This window comes from Jaculus jaculus, chromosome 7, assembly GCF_020740685.1.
Source record: "Jaculus jaculus isolate mJacJac1 chromosome 7, mJacJac1.mat.Y.cur, whole genome shotgun sequence".
In the NCBI taxonomy this organism is placed as follows: Eukaryota; Metazoa; Chordata; class Mammalia; order Rodentia; family Dipodidae; genus Jaculus; species Jaculus jaculus.
Window position 1 is genome coordinate 125,213,284 of NC_059108.1, and position 20,726 is coordinate 125,234,009.

General features: G+C 39.2%; 1 protein-coding gene across 2 annotated transcripts; it reads right to left on the minus strand.

The window, feature by feature from the left end:
• Positions 1 to 266: 266 nt before the first annotated feature.
• Med6 (mediator complex subunit 6) lies at positions 267 to 19,775 on the minus strand. Of its 2 annotated transcripts, XM_004649309.2 has the most exons (8): positions 19,698 to 19,775; positions 16,435 to 16,594; positions 14,294 to 14,385; positions 12,124 to 12,206; positions 11,079 to 11,187; positions 9,513 to 9,628; positions 1,476 to 1,503; positions 267 to 678 (listed from the first exon to the last, which is right to left on the minus strand). In XM_004649309.2, exons 1-8 carry the CDS (start codon positions 19,717 to 19,719, stop codon positions 548 to 550), a joined length of 741 nt encoding a protein of 246 aa, XP_004649366.1. In that variant the 5' UTR covers positions 19,720 to 19,775; the 3' UTR covers positions 267 to 547. The 2 variants fall into 2 exon arrangements, with proteins under 2 accessions (XP_004649366.1, XP_045010659.1); XM_045154724.1 differs by lacking the exons at positions 267 to 678; positions 1,476 to 1,503 and adding an exon at positions 2,281 to 2,365.
• Between the last annotated feature and the right edge of the window lie 951 nt (positions 19,776 to 20,726).

Consider the following 20,726-nt stretch of genomic DNA (forward strand, 5'->3'; position numbering starts at 1 on the left):
TTAAATATCAAGTTCATGAAAGTTAAAGAACAATCCCAGATGAAAAGACAACAAATAAAAATAAAATCTTAAGTAAAAATAAAGAATCTGTAGGTTTACAGTATTAGTGAGGTTTTTCCTTTATCTTTCAAATTTTCAGTAAATATTAATACAGATAAATATCCAAATAATACTATGCTTGGTTATTACATTAACATTAATGTTTTGGGCCCTCAAAAGTATATTCATGAAATTTCAGAGACAACAACTGAAGGAAAAAGCCAAGATGAAGCAATATATACAAATACCTTTATTTTTGCTTTAATGATACATACTGGTACACTTGGTAAGTTAGGGTTACTGCCCAAGTCCAGTAGAGACAAGGTTACAAAAGACCTGTAAGAAATATTCACATAGAAGGCATGATAGGGTTAATGTCCTTTCTTAAAGCACAAGCACATTACAAACAAAGGAGGACTGATAGTGTTTTAAGGCTCAAGAGCCTATCGCAGTACTGAGGTATTATAATTGACAAGAGGAGTCTTGCAGGCTTCTTTTCCGTCAATCCTCACTGAATTCTCATTCGTTTCTCAGGGGGACCTTTAGTGCTCACAGTCTGTTGGACATTCTTTGTGGTCTCTTTCTCCTCAGATTTCACAGTTTCTGGTACAGGCTCTGCTTCTTTTTTTGTCTGATCCACTAATCGTCAAAAGTAGATTTTTTTCCCCCAAGAGAAATGAAAGCAGAAAGACAAGATAAATTTTAGATAATGGTTAATATGAGTGATTCTCTTTAAAATTCATTTTTAACTATGAATCTGAATTTCTACATTTAGCTGTTTCCTCAGGCAAATGCATTTAAGCATCCATTTATAAACCTAACAACTTATTATTATCTCAAGAAAGTTGGGGACTGGAGAGATGGCTTAGTGGTTAAGGTGCTTTCCTACAAAGCCAAAGGACCCAGGTTTGATTGCCCAGGACCTACAAAGCCAGATGTACAAGGTGGCACATGCATCTGTAATTCATTTGCAGTGGCTAGAAGCCCTGGCACGCCCATTCTCTCTCTCTCTCTAATAAATAAATAAAAGTATTTTTTTAAAGAAGCTTATCAGGCATTAAGGGCACCTGGCTAGCTCAGTCAGCAGAGTGTGATACTCTTAAGTAAAACATTATATTACATTACATATAAACAAGCTACATATATATTATCCTATTGCAGATTCACGGTCAAAAACCTCAAATCACATTGACTTACTTATATTTGCTCACTATTCTATCCATTAAATTCTTCTTTTAAATATCATTAACACTACCACAAAAACCACCAATTGTTGGCAGTTCATCAGATCTGAAAGGTTGGAGTAACAAAGTACAATTAGAATCTGGAAGGACAATATGGCCATAGCTTAGCTCACATGTCATTGCTGTCATAACTTTAAACAAGCTGTCTGATCATATTTCAAGTTTAATAAGAAGAACATCCGAGAACTGTACCTGGAACAGGCTTTTCTCCAGACTTTTGCTATAATTCACAAAACAGGAAATGGGAGGAAAAGGAAAAAGCAAGAGAAGAAACAAGTCAGATCAGTCAAGTTTCTTCTTGATTTTATATTCTTTCTGAAATGACATCTTCCTATGACTTTATGAAGGAAAAATATTCATGTACCATAACAATTACATATGTGCCTTAAAATAAATTTATCTTGCACTTCTAAATCCCCATTCAGACACCACAAACCTAAAATTAGAAGTCTACCATAAAAGCCCTGTGCCCCTACACAAAGGTTACACTACTTTACAAAAGCTAGTTAAGTAGAATCAAATGAGGAAATAATGGAACATTTCAAGCCTTCAGATCATTATTTGCTTAGAGGATATGAACTGTAAGAAAGGAGAAAGTTGGCAGCCATGGGAATTAAGAAGGGAAAAGATATTTTTATGTGGACATAAGTAGTGTCATGAGTGAACTATTACGATGAAACTGCAATAAAAAGTGATAGGGAGCCAGGTGTGGTGGCACACGTCTTTAATCCCAGCAATCAGGAGGCAGAGGTAGGAGGAACACTGTGGCTAAAGGCCACCCTGAGACTACATAGTGAATTCCAGGTCAGCCTGAGACCTTACCTAAAAAAAAAAAAAAAAAAAAGCGATAGGGGCATTAGTAGTCTGAACAATATCAGATCTTCTACTCGGGTGAGAGTAGCCAACCTGTTCATATTGTGGCATAAAGTTGTCATCTACAATGTAATGTTTGAGGACTGCATAACTGAGTTACAGAAGAAAAATTAAGTCAATAAAGTGCTTGCCTTGCAAGAATGAAGAGCTGAGTTCGATTCCTCAGAGACCACATAAAACTAGCCAGAAGTGCACTTGTAATCCCAGAGCTGGGGAGATAAGAGAAAAGCAGATCTCTGGAGCTCACTGGCCAGTCTAGCCTATTTGATTAATTCCAGATCAATGAGACCTTGTCTCAATAAAGGCGGATGGAAATGGGCTGGGGAGTTGGCTCAGTGATTAAAGGCACTTGCCTGCAAAGCTTGTCAACATGGGTTCAATCCCCTGGTACCCACATAATGCCAGACACATAAACGGTATATGCATCTTAAGTTCATTTGCAGTGGCAAGAGGCTCATATGCTTTCTATTTCTATTGCTCTCAAATAACTTAAATGTTTTGAAAAAAAGATGGCTGGCAACTGTGGTGGTTTGAACCAGGTGGCCTCATAAACTCATGTGTTCTGAATGCTAGGTCCCCATCTGGTGGCAATGTGGGTATTGGAGCCTCTGGAGGCAGTGCATTGTTGGGGTGAGCTTATGGGTGTTATAGCCAGCTTCCCCTTGCCAGTGTTTGGCACACTATCTTGCTGCTGTTGCCCACCTGATGTTTGCTAGCCTCTGCTCATGTCACGCTTCCCCTGTCATCACACAGCTTCCCCTGGAAACCCTTTCCTCCCTACAAGCTGCTTTTGGTTGGGGGTGTTGTGCCAGCAATGAGAAGCTAACTACAACAGCAACCAACGAACAACACTCCGGGCTGTCCTGACCTTCACATGCACATAAGCAAATCCACACACTTACATGCACATAGGCATGCACATACATACAAGAAAATGCAAAAAATATCACGATGCTTTAAGTTTATGATTCTGTGTTGGGCCATGTTCACAGTTATCCCTGGCCACATGTGGCTCACAGGTGGGACACCTTGGCCAGAAATTCTTTTATTTGATCTTTATCATTTCCCTTTACCTATTACTCAAATCAAATACTCTAAAACACCTTCTGCCTCACAGTTCACAACCTATTCCTGGCTCTCAGCCAATAATAATCTGCATATTAGGTTAAAAAGCAAAATATAATACAACAGGATACCAATACCACTTCCATTCTACTTTCAAACTTACTATATTCTGACATACATACATATACACAAACTTAAAAGCATCTTTACATACTTCCATGTTATCCCAGAAGAAAAGTAATCTCTCTTCATTCCTAAGGTTAATGCTATCATGTGCTTTTAAAATTTATTTCTGAATACAGGTGCTCTCCCTAAGCTTTCTTACCTGCTCCACTGCCTAAACATCAAAAATTTTTGGGTATGGCAAGCTGCAGATTCTCCACCTACTAACCTACTCCCACTGCAAGTACTATAAACATTTATAATTAGCAAGACCAAACCATGCTCCAGACTATCCACTGGGCAAAAATAGAAAGCCTCAGGCCATCTCCAGACAGGACGAATTGTGCAAGAAATATTGGTATAGGCCTATAATGCTACCTACTCAGGAGGCTGCAGAAGGAGGACAAGTTTAAGGCCTACCTGTCTACAAAACACATTCAAGGCCAGCCGGGACAACTTAGTGAAACACTATTTCAAAAATTAGGGAAAAAAAAACAAAAAGGCTGGAAAGATGGCTTAGCAGTTAAGGCACTTGCCTACAAAGCCAAAGGACCCAGGTTCGATTCCCAAGGACCCATGTAAGCCAAATGCACAAGGTGGTGCATGTGTCTGGAGTTCATTTGCAGAGGCTGGAGGCCCTGGAGTGCCCATTCTCTCTCTCAACTAAATAAATAAATAAATAAATAAATAAATAATAATAATAATAAAACCAGGAAAATAGAAAAACAAAAAGTAACCATCAGAACTATAACATAGTTCGGCGGAGTGCTTGCCAAAGCCCTAGGTTAAGCCCCAACACTTGGGGAAGGAGAGTGTGGGTAGAATAAAATAAAAGCAGGGCTGAAGGGATGGCTTAGCGGTTAAAGTGTTTGCCTGCAAAACCAAAGGACCCAGGTTCAATTCCCCAGGACCCACGTAAGCCAGATGCACAAAGAGGTGCACGTGTCTGGAGTTCATGTGCAGTGGCTGGAGGCCCTGGCACGCCCATTCTCTCTCTCTCCCTCTTTCTCTGTCAAATAAATTAAAATTAAAATAAATAAAAAAAAAATAAAAACTAGCTTCCTAGACTGCACAAATTATGTGGTTTATGCCAAATAATATCTGCTTTCCTTCAAGGACTATGGGATTTTATGTGCTTGATATAGGGACCTATGCATAATGAATAACCCTCAAAAACTTGGGCACTGAGACTTTAAAATGAATTTCCTAGGCAGAAATACCATTCATATATTGCTTCATTTATATTGTTGAGTTAAAAATATATACAGTATTGCCAAGTGTGGTAGCATATGGCTTCAATCTCATCACTCAGAAGGCAGAGGCAGGAGGATTGCTGTGAGTCCAAGGCCACCCTGAGACTACATAGTGAATTCCAGGTCAGCTGGGACTAGAGTGAAACCCTACCTTGAAAAACCAAAAAATAAAAATAAAATAATAATAATAATACATACATAAATACATACAGTATTGGCCCCTCATAGGAAGGCAAAGGTATAAGGAAGCCCATACACAGAATCCCAAGACTCCATCTGCATCTTTTCCCCTCAGATCTGGCTATAGATCCTTACTACATCACATTGATTACAGCCATGTGGGTACAACTACATTCCATGTCCTATATGAGCATTTCTAGTAAATTTCCAAATATGGGGGGACCAAGGAAACTCTCAAAATAGTGACATAGAACCTACATCGTGAACATAACCAGAAGGACCAAATACTTTTTCTCATATTAAAATAAAAGAGGAGGATATGAGGGAGACTGCATTTGTGAAAGGGAAAGTGGGGGAGGAATTATCATGGTGCATTGTCTATAATTGCAGAAGTTGTAAATAAAAAAGTTAAAAAAAAATAGAAGAACTGTATGGAGAAATATTGAGGGAAGTAAAAAAAAAATGGAAAGATTTTTATACTGCTAGTTCTGAGCTGTGTGAACAGTAAGACATTATTTACCCAATATACACAGACTAACCTTTTGCACTGAATACTGCCAGATGAACTAGCAAGATGTGGTTTAGGAGAGGAAAATAGAATGGGAGTGCTTTTCTGACCAAATTTAGTTGGTTGGTTTTAGTATAAACCTAACTGAAGTATTATCCTATAGTATCCTAGAAGCTTCTGGAAAAAAATCACTGAAAAGAAATTCACATAAAATATTCCAGGCCCTGGACCCTCATCACATCAGCATTACTGCACCATCCAGAACAAGAATTAAAATATAGGAAAAGGGAGTTTCAAAGAAGCAGCTAAGACTGCTGCAATGCAACCCCCAAGGCATCAGAAGCCCAATTGTGAAATACAATGTCTAAAGATTAAGTCCTGAGCCACCAAGTTTTGGAAGACAGAATGAGCAAACTGGAGTTCAGTGGTTCTGAGAAACTTCAGGTGGACTATATGCCTCTCTAGATCTGAGAAGGAAGAATTTTGGAAGTACTACAAAAAGCTACTGTTATCCTCCAACTTTTATACAGAACTAGACAAATTCTTTTTGGGAGTTCACTTTAGGCCCTTGAATGGTTAAAAGAGATGTCATTTTCAATGTGACGGTGTCTACTGAAAACCATTTGTAAGAAAATCCTCACTAAAATGAGATGAAGTCTTCAATCTTGTTCAATGTAAATGGGAGGTAGGAGAAAAAAAATGAAAAACACTGTCATTCCCTGGAATGCACCAGAACCCATAGAGAAATAAGTTACCAAATGTTGTGAAGGCTGGCCAATGCAAGCACACCACCAAACAACAACAATTTAACCAAATTCTGTGAATCAACACCTAGACATAAGCCAGGCCTGCAACCCCGGAATAACCCCTTTATTCAAATCTCTCCAAACTCAGTCTCCAAATTTAAGCAACTCTAATCTGAACTATCTCTTGAATCTGTCTCCTCTCTATCCTAGAGCCACACAACAAATTAAAGCTTTCTTCAAATTTCTTCAAGTTCCCTGGTTCCAAATTTTTCTCCTAAGTATTTCCTATACTGTCATTATCTTCCTAAAATGTAAAACTGTCTAGAGTAGCCCTCCCCTTATTCATGGGGGTGGGGATCAAGACCCCCAGTGGATTCCTGATACTGCAGATAGTACCAAACCCTACACACTGCATTCTATATATACCTATGATAAAGTTTAATTTATAAGCAATTAGTAATAGCTGGGTGTGGTGGCACACACCTTTAATCCCAGCACTCAAGAGGCAGAGGTAGGAGGATCACCGTGATTTTGAGGTAATCCTGAGATTACATAGTGAATTCCAGGTCAGCCTGAGCTAGAGTGAAACCCTGCCTCAAAAAGCCAAAAGAAAGAAATTAATAATAAATAGAGCTGGAGAGATGGCTTAGTGGTTAAGGTGCTTGCCTGCAAAGCCTAAGGACCCAGGCTTGATTCTCTAATACCCACATAAGCCAGATGTGTCTGGAGTTCATTTGCAGTGGCCTATTAAAAAAAGAGAATTAACAAATAATAAAATAGAACCATTTTAACAGTATACTACAGGAAACTATGCAATGTAGTCTCTTCTTAAAGCATCTCTACACTATACCTGCCCTTCCTGTGATGCAGGGGGACTAATCCTATGGGATGAGATGAAATAAGGTGAACAACATGGTTGCTGTGACACAGAATTAGGCTCCCACTGACCTCCTGTTAGTAGTTCCTCTTAATCAGATTCAACTCCCCAGAAGCATATTCTTTATCAGCAGACACAGCCTCTCTAGGAATTTGTGTATTTTTCAGTCCAAGCCTATTCCTAAATCTATGTAATCATCCCTTGCTTCTAGTAAATGGTGAAATATCCTCATTTTAGGGGATAGCTGCTTCAGTCTCTGAATGAGCACAGCATTTTACCATGTAACACAATATCAACTGAAACATATTTACTTTTTATGTCTTCCACTCACAATCTAATGGCTTTCCTATTAACTTAAGACATTGTGGCCTTAACTTTAAATGCTTCAGACATGACAACATATCTAATAAATTTCTTCTGTCCTCCCAATTTCACAGATAGATTCATTCTTACTATAAATCTTAGCAATCACAGCACATTTTTCTTTCCTTAAACTGAGAAATTTTCAGTTAAAATAGCACTTTACTGCTTCTCTATGGATAATCAAACTGTCAAAATCATTCTTTTTTCCTTTTTGTTTCTTATGAGAGCACGAGTGCACAAGACAGAAAGAGAGAGAATTGGCGCACGAGAGCCTCCAGGCAGTGCAATCCAACTCCAGACAAGTGCGCCCCCTTGTGCGTATATGCAACCTTGCGTGCTTGCACTACCTTGTGCCTCTGACTACATGGGATCTGGAGTCAAACATGGGTCTTTAGGCTTGGAAGGTAACTGTTGTTTTAATAATTCAAATAATTTTGAATATAACTAGAAGCTGAAATGTTTATGGAGATGATAAGGTGTTTTAAGTTTAAAACAGCAAAACACACCGCCTATAAGATAAAATCTAAGCTGGATGTGGTGGTGCACGCCTTTAATCCCAGCACTCAGGAGGCAGAGGTAGGAGGATCACCATGAGTTCGAGGCCACCCTGAGACTACATAGTAAATTCCAGGTCAGCCTGGACTAGAGTGAAACCCTACCTCGAAAAACCAAAAAAAAAAAAAAAAAAAAAAAAAGATTAAACCCAACTTTCTTTACAAAGTCCACAAAATCCTTCTCAATCTGACTCTGATCCATCTTTTAAGTTTCAACTTCCATTTACTTTTCTCCTCTACACAGAGAAACCTCTCAAGATTTCTAAGCATAATGCTCATTAATATTTACATGTTTCTGATTTGCATATTCTAATAACATTTTCTAGATTAACATTGTTCAAAAGAAAAGTGAGCCATACACGTACTTTAAGGTTTTCTGGTAACATTTTGAGAAAGAAATGAGGTACAAGAGAGATGGCTCAGCACTTCAAGCTCAGGCATGACTTCCAAGGGCGCGTGAGGCCACTATGGTTGGATTTTCCCCAATACCCATACAGATAACTGGGCATGGCCACACTTCTGTAACCCCAGTCCTGTGAGGAGCAGGGAGGAGAATCACAACTCAGTCTGAACTGGCTGTGCTCAAGAGCCACAGGTGTCCAGTGGCTAATGTACTACATGCTCCTCCTTCAGGCTATATAGTATTCATTATGAACTAATTGATTCAATGGTCAACCACACTTCACCTCATCACCAACAAACAGCTCCAACTCATTAATTTACTTATTCAACAGATACTGTTCTACCCTAAAGGATAATTTATAATATTTTTCTAAGATGTCCTTCTTGTTCTATGTTCCTACTTGTGTCACCTATTCCTATTACCGTCTCATGACCATTCCAGTATCTCACTAACATAGAGTCATGGACGAGGAAAGAGGGCTGCTCTACCATGTCATGGTGTAGAAAATCTCCTTTAACTTAAAACTACCCTGGAAAATCTCTTAAATTGCTCCTAAGAACAACAGTATATGTAAATCATGAGTGTACAAAGTCCTCATAACTGAGACTAAACACAACAGTAGTGTGGTGATATACCTGCTTCACTTCCAAAGTTCATTTAGTAGAATGCCAAGTGAATTTCTATTGCTGCTGAAACGTCCCTCCCAAATCATGCAACAGAATAATGTAACTTCACCATCAATACAGTAGAACTTTTTTTATTATTTCTGTCTTCTCTCATGATCATGACAAACCCTCTATGATGAATGTTCTGTTCTTTCTGCTACCAAAGTTTTAACTATTTCACTATTTAAAGAGCTCAGATATCTACTACATCAGGCTGGATATGCAACAGGTAAAACAGAAAGCATGAGCTTCATATTCTAATTTCACTAAAACTTATACCTTCAGTAAACTAATTTTCAAATGAGAATATGGTCAATGCACAGACTTTAAATTGTGAAGATTTAATAAGGAACACAGAGAAGAGCTAAGTCCATTCCCTTTATGCATTTTCTCCAATAAGTATTCTAAAATCTTTCCTTTAATTCAGAGATAACTTTTTAGCTACCAGGGAAAACCAGTATTTTTAGGGCATACCTAGAACAGTCTGCAATTAAAAATGTATATCAGAAAAACAGTCTGCAATTAAAAATGTATATCAGAAAAAGTACCAAATCAAAATTAAGACACACATTCTCATTACCTGCACAAATTTGGGTGGAAATTTTTGTCTAAGGTCTACAAGTAAAGCATCTACACGCTGTCTCTGGAAAATAGAGCTTGGTTCTTCTTTCCTTTTGGGTTTAGGTTTGGCTTTATCTATTAAAATATAAAATTAAAATCAAACCATGATTCAAAAACATTATTTTAATGAGTCTTTTATTTTTATTTATTATTATTCTATTATTTATTTTTTATTTTTTTGGTTTTTCAAGGTAGGGTTTCACTCTAGTTCAGGCTGACCTGGAATTCACTATGTATTCTCAGGGTGGCCTCGAACTCATGGTGATCCTCCTACCTCTGCCTCCCGAGTGCTGAGATTAAAGGCATGCTCCACCACGCCCAGCAATTAGCTATTTTAAAAGTTAAGATTTAGCATTATTTAAGGAGAGTAGACACTTCTTTATATATACTGTGCTTTGTTTATTTGGGGAATTATCTTAGAAAGGCAGCATTAAAAATAATGAAGTTGCTGGGTGTGCTGGCATGCCTTTAACCCCAGCACTCAGGAGACAGAGGTAGGTGGATCATTGTGAGTTTGAGGCCAGCTTGAGACTACACAGTGAATTCCAAGTTAGCCTGGGCTACAGTGAGACACTACCTTGAAAACCAAAACAAAACAAAAAAATCAAAATAGGGGCTGGAGAAATGGCTTAGCAGGCAATTGTTTGCAAATCCTAAAGACCCAGGTTCAACTCCCCAGAATCTAGGTAAAACACCCACACAAAGTGACACATGTGTGCATGCACATAATATGGTGCACATGTCTAGAGTTCAATTAAAGTGGCCAGGGGACCTGGAATGCCAATTCTTTCCTCCTTCCCCTCTCTCTATCTCTCATTTAAAAAAAAAAAAAAAAAAAAAGCTACATCTGAAAGACCATTCCACAGGTCTCAATTCCTCAATTCTACATAAAGGCTACCATTCCCATTCTGAGTTACTATTCTCAAAGATGTAAATACAGGATATAAGAATATTTCTAGAAATACATTTCTGGACATACTTCTTCTGGTAAAACATGGTGAAGAGTAGATGATAATACAGAAGACTCAAAAAACAGGCTTGTCAGCTGGGGATGTAACTCAGTAGTAGAGTGCCTGCCTAGCATGAACAAGGCCCTTAGCGTAATGGGGAGGGAAGGGAGAAGAAGGGGAGGGAAAGCTGGCAGCCTGGTTATCTGGAGAAAGGGCTTTAAGACCTCAGTCTCTTAGCTCCTCTACCTTGAAGAGTGGAGGGACAGAGTTCCAAATTCCAAAATAGCTCAAAGCAGCAGATATCTTTACTTATTCCTCACCATCATTGCTCCTTTTAATGTTCCAAATAATTTGAAACTTTGACTCACCTTTACAAAGATTATCCTGATCTAACAAATAAAACATACCTGTTTGTACGTGAAACTATTACATCTAGTTAACTGGATGACAAGTATAGAAATCCTACCATCTTCTGCAAAGTTAAAGTATCTAGAAGACATCAATAGCCTTCTTCCTAAAGTAAAGGGCTTTATCTTCAGAATACCAAAAGCTGCTTACATAGCCATTCAACCTACCTTGCTCTTCATGATCTTTGAAGTGCCACCAATATCCTTTGGAAGGATGGTATCGGCAGTACGACATAGCTTCCTCAAAAGCTGATTGAATGCCATGTACTGCAGTAAGCTTGAAAAAAGAGAACAAATTCTAGATTTCATATTAGGTCCACAAATATTTCCAAAGTAAACACCTGGAAAATATTACAAATGCAAAGACAGTAATTTCCTAGTTTTCAGAATCATCTCCAGTGTCTACAGAGGATTGGTTCCACTTTCACATCCCTTATATAAAACAAGGTAACATTTGCTTATAACCCACATATGAATTCTTCTATATACTTCTAGAATGTCTAATCTTTTAACATGATAATGACATTGTGACCTACAAAGTTCACACTCAAAAGCCATGCAATCAAAATCATACCACAAAATCTTGATGTTTTAAGTGATAATTTTTTTGGGGGGTGCATCTGTGGCCATATGTAGCCCATGAGCCTTAGTTTAAACACATCTGCTAGGTTACTTAAAAAAATCTAATGTAATATAAATGCTATACCTGTTACACTTTGTGCTGCTTTGGAAATAATGGCAAGAAAAAGGTCTACATATTTATTCAGTACAGGTATAATTTCTTTTCCAAGTATTTTTCTGAATAACAAATATTTATACTTAAGGGAAACTGTATACATCAGCACTGACTTGGCTCATGGTAAACAATGCTCAACACATCCCAATGGTTAACATTTTAAACCAACTTATACAAAAAGAGAGAGCTCCTATCTAATCCTCACAAGTTGGGCATGTCAATAACAAGCAGACTTTAATGCTGAAAGAACATGAAAACAGCTGGACATGGTAGCATACATGTAATACCAGCACTCAGGAAGCAGAGACAGAAGGATCAGGAGCTCAAGGCCATCTTAGCTACACAGTGAATTTGAGGCCAACCTAGGCTACATAAGACCCTGCCTCAAAAAAAAAAAAAAAATATATATATATATATATATATACACACACACACATATACACACATGTATATGTATAAATATATAAAGATACTTACCACCCTGGAGTTTATAACTGATCCCAAGTCTGGTGCCTGATAGATCACGCCAGCAATGATATAGTAATCAGCCAGTGGGATAACTAAAGCAGCAAGTAGAAAAAAAAAAAAAAAGAAGAACTAAAATTTGGCAGTTCCCCATGTTAAACCTTAAGGGAAGGTTTGACACAATCCTATTTTTATAAAGTTGTATTAGAAAATAAACACACCTGGGCTGGTGAGGTGGCTCAATGGTTAAAGCCTGCCAGTCCAGGTTCAATTCCCTAGCACTCATGTATAGCCAGACACAAAAAGTGACACAAATATCTGATATCTGCTTGCAGCTGCAAGAGACCTTGGTGCCCACACACATATACACACATGGGCAAATATTTTTTTTTTTAATTTTTAAAGAAAATGCTACACCCATTCATTTATATATTGCCTACAGAATTTTAGATGCTTCGGGAAAAGCTGAGTAGTTGCATCCACAGAGCCTAAAGAAAGAATTTACTCTGGGCCTTCATAGAAAAAGTATGCCAACTCTTAATCCAGAGCAGTGCTTCTCAAACTTTAATGCACATCTGAACTAAATTTAATGAGTTTAATGCACACCTAAAGCTTATTAAAATGACTCTTATTAGGTACACAGAGTACATTTCAAACATTGACCCAGGTGTTGCCAATGCTAGTGACAGTCAAACCAAACTGCTGGGAAGTAAGACCTTAAAGCAGGAGCCCTGGAGTCCTGAGTGAAGATACCAGATGACCTGAATTTGCCTGAGTCCCAGAGCTGAATCCTAAAGAAAAATAAAGCTGGCTGCTACTGAGCCAGGTATCCTCTTACATCATCTCTATACCCTGAAGCCTCTCACATGGCCTTCCCTTTCTGCTAAGGTTCTCTTTTTCTCTAGGAAGAGTCCAGATCCTCCACTTTGAAACTGCATTTAGATTCTGGAACTATATCTTCCTTAGCAAGTGACTCAAGAGTAAAGGATGACCCTAAACGCCTTAAAGAAAGCTATCTAGTCAAGAGATGGAACTAGGATAACACCACTCTGCCCGTCTACCTTGAGTTATTTCTCTAATGTGACTTGTGCCAAAGCTTGATTCCAAGGTATCTTAAAGTTCAGACCATTTCTAGGTGTTTTGGCTCTTTGAGTTAAAACCAAATATGGGTTCTTTTTTTTTTTTTTTTTTTTTTTTTGAGGGTTTCCATCAGCCCAGGCTGACCTGGAATTCACTATGTAGTCTCAGGGTGGCCTCGAACTCATAGCAATCCTCTACTCCCAAATGCTGGGATTAAAGGTGTATGCCACCAAGCCCAGCTCCAGATGTAATTTCTTAAATAGGTTATTATTTGTTAGAAAAATCCAGGTAAGACTTCTGATTGAATCTCTCATTTAAGGATATTTAGCTGATCCTAGATGAATTTCATACAACTGTATCTGACATGGACTTTATAACAGGATTAATTCAGTGGACTGAGATGAAAAAAAGGAGGCTTAAGGTTCAGTGGGATCCCAACAACTGTACTAAAAGAACTGAATTGCTAGCTGCTGGTGCTTCAAGAGTTGTTCTTGGGCATGCTGTAAAAGTCCTGGTTCCAAACATATAACCAGGAGAATGTGGTTTTTGAAATACTGCCTAGGTGATAGTTATGCCTGCTATACCCACCTGCCCAGTCAAAATGCACAATATGAATATAGTGAACACCCGATTTCCTTCTAGGAGTCTGGAATTCTAGTGGGCAGAGGATGCCTAATGGACCAGTTCTCAATGAAAGCCACTGGGCTCAGAAGCTCAAATGGGCTTCCCCAAGCAGACATATAGGTGTGTGGCTTTAGCTCATTGCTGAGTGGAAGACACACTTAGCACAGTACCTCTGAAGAAAGCACTGTAAACTTGCATACTCATTCCTAACAACACTACCCACTGTCTTTTTCCATTATTTGTCTGGCTATTTAGTCTCACTATAAAGCCGTAACAAACTTTAGCCATGAGTACAACAACAGGCTGAGTATGGTAAGTGCACTTAGCAAACATGTATATGGTTTGGGGGACCTACAGAAAAAAACAAAAAAGAACATATAGGTCAGGGGCACAATACTGCACCAAGTTAAAGCTCTCTTCTTATTTTAAAACAAAGCAAAACACATAGGTCAAGAAGTAAATAGTTTATAAGTTTTACCTTGAGCAGGGGACTGCCGTTGTTGCTTTCGAATGATGAAAAGAATGGGCTCTTGTGCATGCAAAAGGATGTATTCAATTCCAACCATCTGACTGAAAGACATCAGAGATCTATGAATGCCTACAACAATTCTGTAGAACATTTAAATTACTAAATAAAGTCTAACAATGCAGAAAATAGGATTAAAACTATGTTTGGTTGTAAATGCTGGCTATAGAACAAAACTAGCTATTTTCCCCAATGGTGGCACACAGATAAAAAAAAAATTTTTGTTTATAACAATAACAAAATTTCTCTACAAAGATTTGTTGTAAATTAAAATCTAATTTCAGTCAGAAAAGTAGAACGATATGGCTGTTTCAAAAAGGCAATCAAGGGGTACAGATATGGCTTAGCAGTTAAGGCACTTGTCTGTGCAGCCTAAGACCATATGTTCGAATCTCCAGGTCTTGTGTAGCCAGACACACAGTTACACAAGCGTGCAATATCACACAGGCACACAGGAGGCACATGCATCTGGAGTTCATTCATAGCAGCTGAAAGGCCCTGGCACATCCATATTTTCTTTCTCTCTCTCTCTCTCTGCCTCTCTCAAAAATAAGAAAAAAAATGGGCTGGAGAGATGGCTTAGCAGTTAAGGTTAAGCGCTTGCCTGTGAAGCCTAAGGACGCCGGTTCAAGGCTCGGTTCCCCAGGTCCCACGTTAGCCAGATGCACAAGGGGGCACATGCATCTGGAGTTCGTTTGCAGTGGCTGGAAGCCCTGGCGCGCCCATTCTCTCTCTCTCCCTCTGTCTGTCTGTCTCTCTGTGTCTGTTGCTCTCAAATAAATAAATAAATAATTTTTAAAAAAGCAGGTGATGGGAGGAAAGGTTTTATTAAAAAAAATCATAAAAAATTTAACCTTATCAACACATTTATAACCTGGCAGAGTATATTTTGTTTTGTTGTCTTAGAGATAGGTCTCACTTTAGCCCAGGCTGACCTGGAATTAGTCTTAGGTTGGCCTTGAGCTCACAGCAATCCTCCTACCTCTGTCTCCCGAGTACTAGGATTAAAGGTATGTGCCACCATGCCCAGTCAGATTATGTTTTAAAGCTAAAATAGGTTCTCTTTAGTAGCTATGCTTGCCTAATAAAACAAGCTATTTAAGATCCCATAAAAATTTAATTTCATAAAACCTACTTCCTAGCAATAATATGCTTCCTGGTGATAAACAAAATGCTTCCTGGTGATAAATCATATTCACTTATTCAGAAACTGTTGTAACTGGAATAAAATTCTTAATTATTTAGCATCTTAAGAATCTTGTTTTGTGTTTACATAGCTAAATTTACCTTCACTTGTTATATGAAGAAAAATCTAAATAAACCAGAGTATGGGGCTAAAGAGCTGGCTTAGCAGTTAAGGCACTTGCCCACAAAGCCAAAGGAGCTAGGTTTGACACCCCAGGACCCACATAAGCCAGATGAACAAGAGGGTGCATGCACCTGGAGTTTGCTTGCAGTGGCTGGAGGCTTGGCATGCTCTCTTTCTCTCTTTCTCCCTACCTGCCTATTTCTGTATCTCTCTCAAATAAATAAATAAATAAATAAATAAATAAATAAAATAAACCAGACTACATATTATAAAACATTAAATCATATTTAGAAGAAACAATTATGGCTGCCACCTTGAGAACAGTTACATTACTAAAAATCACTCATGAGCCAGGCGTGGTGGCGCACGCCTTTAATCCCAGCACTCGGGAGGCAGAGGTAGGAGGATCGCCAAGGGTTCGAGGCCACCCTGAGACTCCTTAGTGAATTCCAGGTCAGCCTGAGCTAGAGTGAGACCCTACCTTAAAAAAAAATAATAAAAAAATAAATGAATTAAACCTAAAAATCACTCATGAAAGCAACATATAAACCTCAGTTCTATTGTAAGTAAGACCTAGGAGACATAAAAAGACTTCTAGGTTACATATGATTAGTAATAATTTCCTTGTATGTCAAATTTGTACAAACCCAAATAAATCTTCAGTTTTTCTCGCAAAAGTCCTACTGTGGACTTCATCACACACAGTTGAAACAGACTGTTGGTCGCATAAACAAATAAATAAATCTCCAGGTGGCAAAGATGCCACCTTCTTAAAATAACTTACTTCAAGTGTTCTAATGTTAGCCTCTGCATTTTGACCACTTCATTATTACACGTTCTGTCATAAAAGGGATTGCTTCTTTCTGAAAAGTAATCCAGGACACTACCACTGTTCAAAATAGGGATCCAAGAGCTGTCAACCCAAGAGATTCCCAGCAGATTATCTATAGGAAAAAATAAAATGATGAAAGGATTAGAGAAAAGACTAATCAAGTATCTATTATGCATCTAATGTAGCAGGCATTAAGAATTACATAGCTTGGGGCCAGAGAGATAGCTTAGCAGTTAAGGTGCTTGCTTGTAAAGCCTAACAACCCAAGTTAAATTCCCTTGTGCCCATGCAAGCCAGATGGACAAGGTGGTACATGTGTCTTCATTTGCTGCGGCTAGAGGCCCTAGCATATTCATTCTCTCTGTCTGTCTCATTTCAATCTCTCATTTCTTGCAAATAAGTAAAAATAAAAAGAATGACATAGTTCCAAACCTATTTACTCTCATAGTCTAACAGAAAAAAAAGTATGCAAGAAAAACAATGACAACAGAACGTGGCAAGTACTACAATAAAAGCAGGGATAAATGAGTTATAAAAATTTTACCTGGGGGGAATGGAAATTATTTTTAACAGGAGGAAGAGGTAGGTTTTGCACTATAAAGAATAGAGACTCATCATATAGGACAAACTCACTCCCAGCATAAAGAACTCTTATAAAAGTCATGAAAATATAAAATAATTATATTAGAGAATAATTTGATTAAACAACTAAAAAGATCTTTCTAAAGACTGGAAAACCTGAGTTTTATATGTCCACAACTAAATAATTGCTCAATCAGGGGCAAAGAAGTTAAAAAGCTATTATATGCAACCTCTTTTGCAAAGAGATAACTGGAGAAGGAACCTGCTTTTCAAGGTTATGATTTATTTTGTCCCTCAATTAAGAATATGGCTGTGTCCTGCATACCTGATATTGGTTTCAGAAGCATGAAAAATGCAAGGAGTGGCCATGAATTGCACACGGTTCCAGTAGCTGCTGCTGAGATGTGGCATGAGGCAGAGCCTGATGCCCTGATAGGCTGAAAGAGCCTTTGGAAGATGGACCGTTTGCATGAAGACCTGAAAATGTTTTGGATATAGCAGGACTACGCAAAGGCTACCCTAGAATGAGGATGGGAGAGTTCCCTGGCTACTTTGCTTGGCCAGAGGGGTGAATTGGAAAATCTGGAGACTATCAGTCTCCAGTTATAATGAACTTTAACTGCAGAAGTTTGATGTTTGTTTGATGGTGGCTGAGTTTGCTTTGTTTTAGTCTCTCCTTGCTATGCATTATACAATTGAAAATGTTTACTCTGAGCCTTTATATGTTGAAGTATTTAACTTATTTGATTTTACAGGACTTATCTTAAACTGGTCAAGATGTGGGGACCTTTGAAATTGAACTGAGTACAATTTACAATGTTTGATGGTTATAAATCTATTGGGGCCAGGGGAAGAATATGGTAGCTTGAATAGATGGCCCCCAATTTACTCAGTGTTTCATTAGTTTGTAGTTTGCATCTGCAGCCACCTTAGTTGAGGCAGTGTCACTGGGTGGATCTTAAGGTGTGGTGGAGGTATTTCAATCTAAAGATATGTAAAGTGTGCTGTGCTGTGTGGCTTTTGGCTTTTAGGATTGTGCTTCTCTATCAGTGTTTGGTCCTATGAAAGCAGGCCAGTTTCTTCTGCCATTATAGAACTTCCCCTGGATCTGTAAGCTTCAATAAATCCCTCCTCCATAACTGTGCTTGGTCTGGAAGTTCATCTCAGTGAACCTGAAGCTGTCTGCTACAAATCCATTCACAAAGACTCCATTATCCAAGGATGCTCACCTACACTATGCTAAACTAGGATGCAGAGTATAGTGTATGGCTATAAAATAAACTGTAATTATTTGTATCACATGGAAATTACCTATGGCCAACTGCTTCTTACCACAGCTACCATCCTCATCCAAGTTACTGCCACTCCCTATTCCTGAAAAGGCCTAACTAAATTTAATTCTACCTTTGCCTTTTACAATACTCTTAGCAACCAATGGGATCTTCAATAAATTTATTAAAGGCAGAACAAGTCATCCCATTGGTTAAAGTCTTTCACTGGCTCTCTGTCTCACCATATGCGCTCACTCTGCTGGCCATTCCAGCCTCCCTGCCACTGGAACACACAAGACACACTGCCAATTTAGACCCTTTGCTATGACCCTAACACATCTAAGAAAAAGTAAAACATTATGAAACGAATGAATATCCAAATGTGATCTCAAGGACAAAATGTTCCTCATTTTTTCCAGGCATGGTGGCTGAAGCCTTTAACTCCAGCACTCAGGAGGCAGAAATAGGAGTATTCGCATGAGTCCGAGGCCACCCTGAGACAACAGAGTGAATTCCAGGTCAGCCTGTGCTATACAGAGATCCTATCTTGAAAAAAAAACAAAAATAGTTCCTCATTTTATTAATTAGCAACATAGCATGGCGACATGGTCTTAAGTACAGCACTCTTAATTTGCAAAGGATGAAATGTGACACTTGAAACTCTTCACAATGAAAGACAAACTATAAAAACATGATCCAAAAATACTGAGGCCCATTACATAACTATAGATAAATCTGTTAGAACCTAGGTTAAGCTAATATAGGAAAAGGCATCTCAAACTTTCCCAGATGTATCAACGGTACCTACGCCCCCTCACCAACAAAAAAGCATACAGGCAACCCAAAACCAAGAAGCAATGAAGGGACTGCAGCATCTCTATGTATTCATTCACTGATTCCGCAAATATTTCAATAACTCTACAGTTCAGAGGGGAAAAAAACAACCCTGAGTCAGGTAATTTCTTAATACTCAGAGAAGGTATAGAGGGCAAAACTTAAAATTTACAATGAACTTATGGATTCTTGGTCCAGAGATCCGTTGGTTCCTTATCCCATTCCTCTATCTCCTCAATGGCTTTCCCTTCACCCCGCTATAATAGCCCCAGAATTGCGGCAGAAGTGTGTACACAATACACAGGTTTGAGGGCTCAAAGCCCAAAACCATGTTTAACTCCTTCGCCTTGACGCTTTCGAAGAGACGCGTCAGGAACTGGCAGCAACTCGGCAGCTTTCCGCCAAACTAGAACCCTGGGTCGTTCGCAGAAACCACTCAGGATTTAAGAGGCTCGCCCAGGCGGGCTGTAAAGCCCCAAAGCGCCTGGGCGGAGAGGTAGGGGGGGAAGGCGTAACTGCACCAATTACCTCGGATATCCACCGTCGCCATAACTCCAGAAGCGCCTACCGACTCTCCTTCCGGCGCACTGTAATGATGTCTACGGATGGCTAGAGGAGGCAAAAAGCATTCACGCGATACGCGGAGCCCGGAAGTGCGTGCGAGGAAGGGGCGGAGCCCGGAGGCGTTTGGGAAGTGGGAACGGAGCGCGGAAGGGAGGGGCGTGGCTCAGACGTGGGTGGGAGGGGCAAGGGGCGGGGCAAGGGGACTGGACGGCGCGGAAAGATTGGAAGAACTGGGCAGACCTACCAAAGGAGGGCAAGGGGCGGGGCGGGACAGAGGAGGAACAATTAGATTTACAAGTAAGGCACCTGAGGAGAGTCCTTCCTGAAAGTTCATTCCAGAGGGAGTCGGAAATTCGCTGTTAATCTCGGATGGCTCTCGCCTGAAGCTCCAGCAACTCGAGAGGCAGAAGCTGGAGGATCACAAATTTGAGACCAGTCCGGGCTACATAGACACTGCTTGGGACAATTAATAATGAAAGCTCCTCATGCACAATCCAATGAGCTGTTAAGTTTAGGAGCTATTGACCTACCTTCTTTTCACCCTGTCTCAAGTGAGGGTACAGGACAGGATTTTAGCAGGGAGAATTCAAAAGTCATCATTGGTTTTCTTGTTGACTAAACCCATTAAAAACCTAAATTCATTTAAGACAAAAATCCACAAAACAGAGGGGGTTGGAGAGATGCATCTGTTTAGGGTTGAAAGGCTTGCTTGCAAAGGCTGTCGGTCTAGGTTCAGTTCCCCAGCCACACAGGCGTTTGCAGCAGCAAGACACAAACACATCCGCACACGTGCAAATAAATGCCCAAGACGGGAAGTGCTTCTGAAGCAAAATATTAGCAATACTAAGAGGAAAAGCAATGCCCAAAGTAGTGACCTAATGCCTGTCCTCCTGTGATCTGGAATAGGTAGGAAGACTTTCTAGGAGCCAAATTAAAAGCAAAATGGTGGCGATAATCTGCAAGCAAGACAGGCAATCTGAAGAAGTGGGGTGC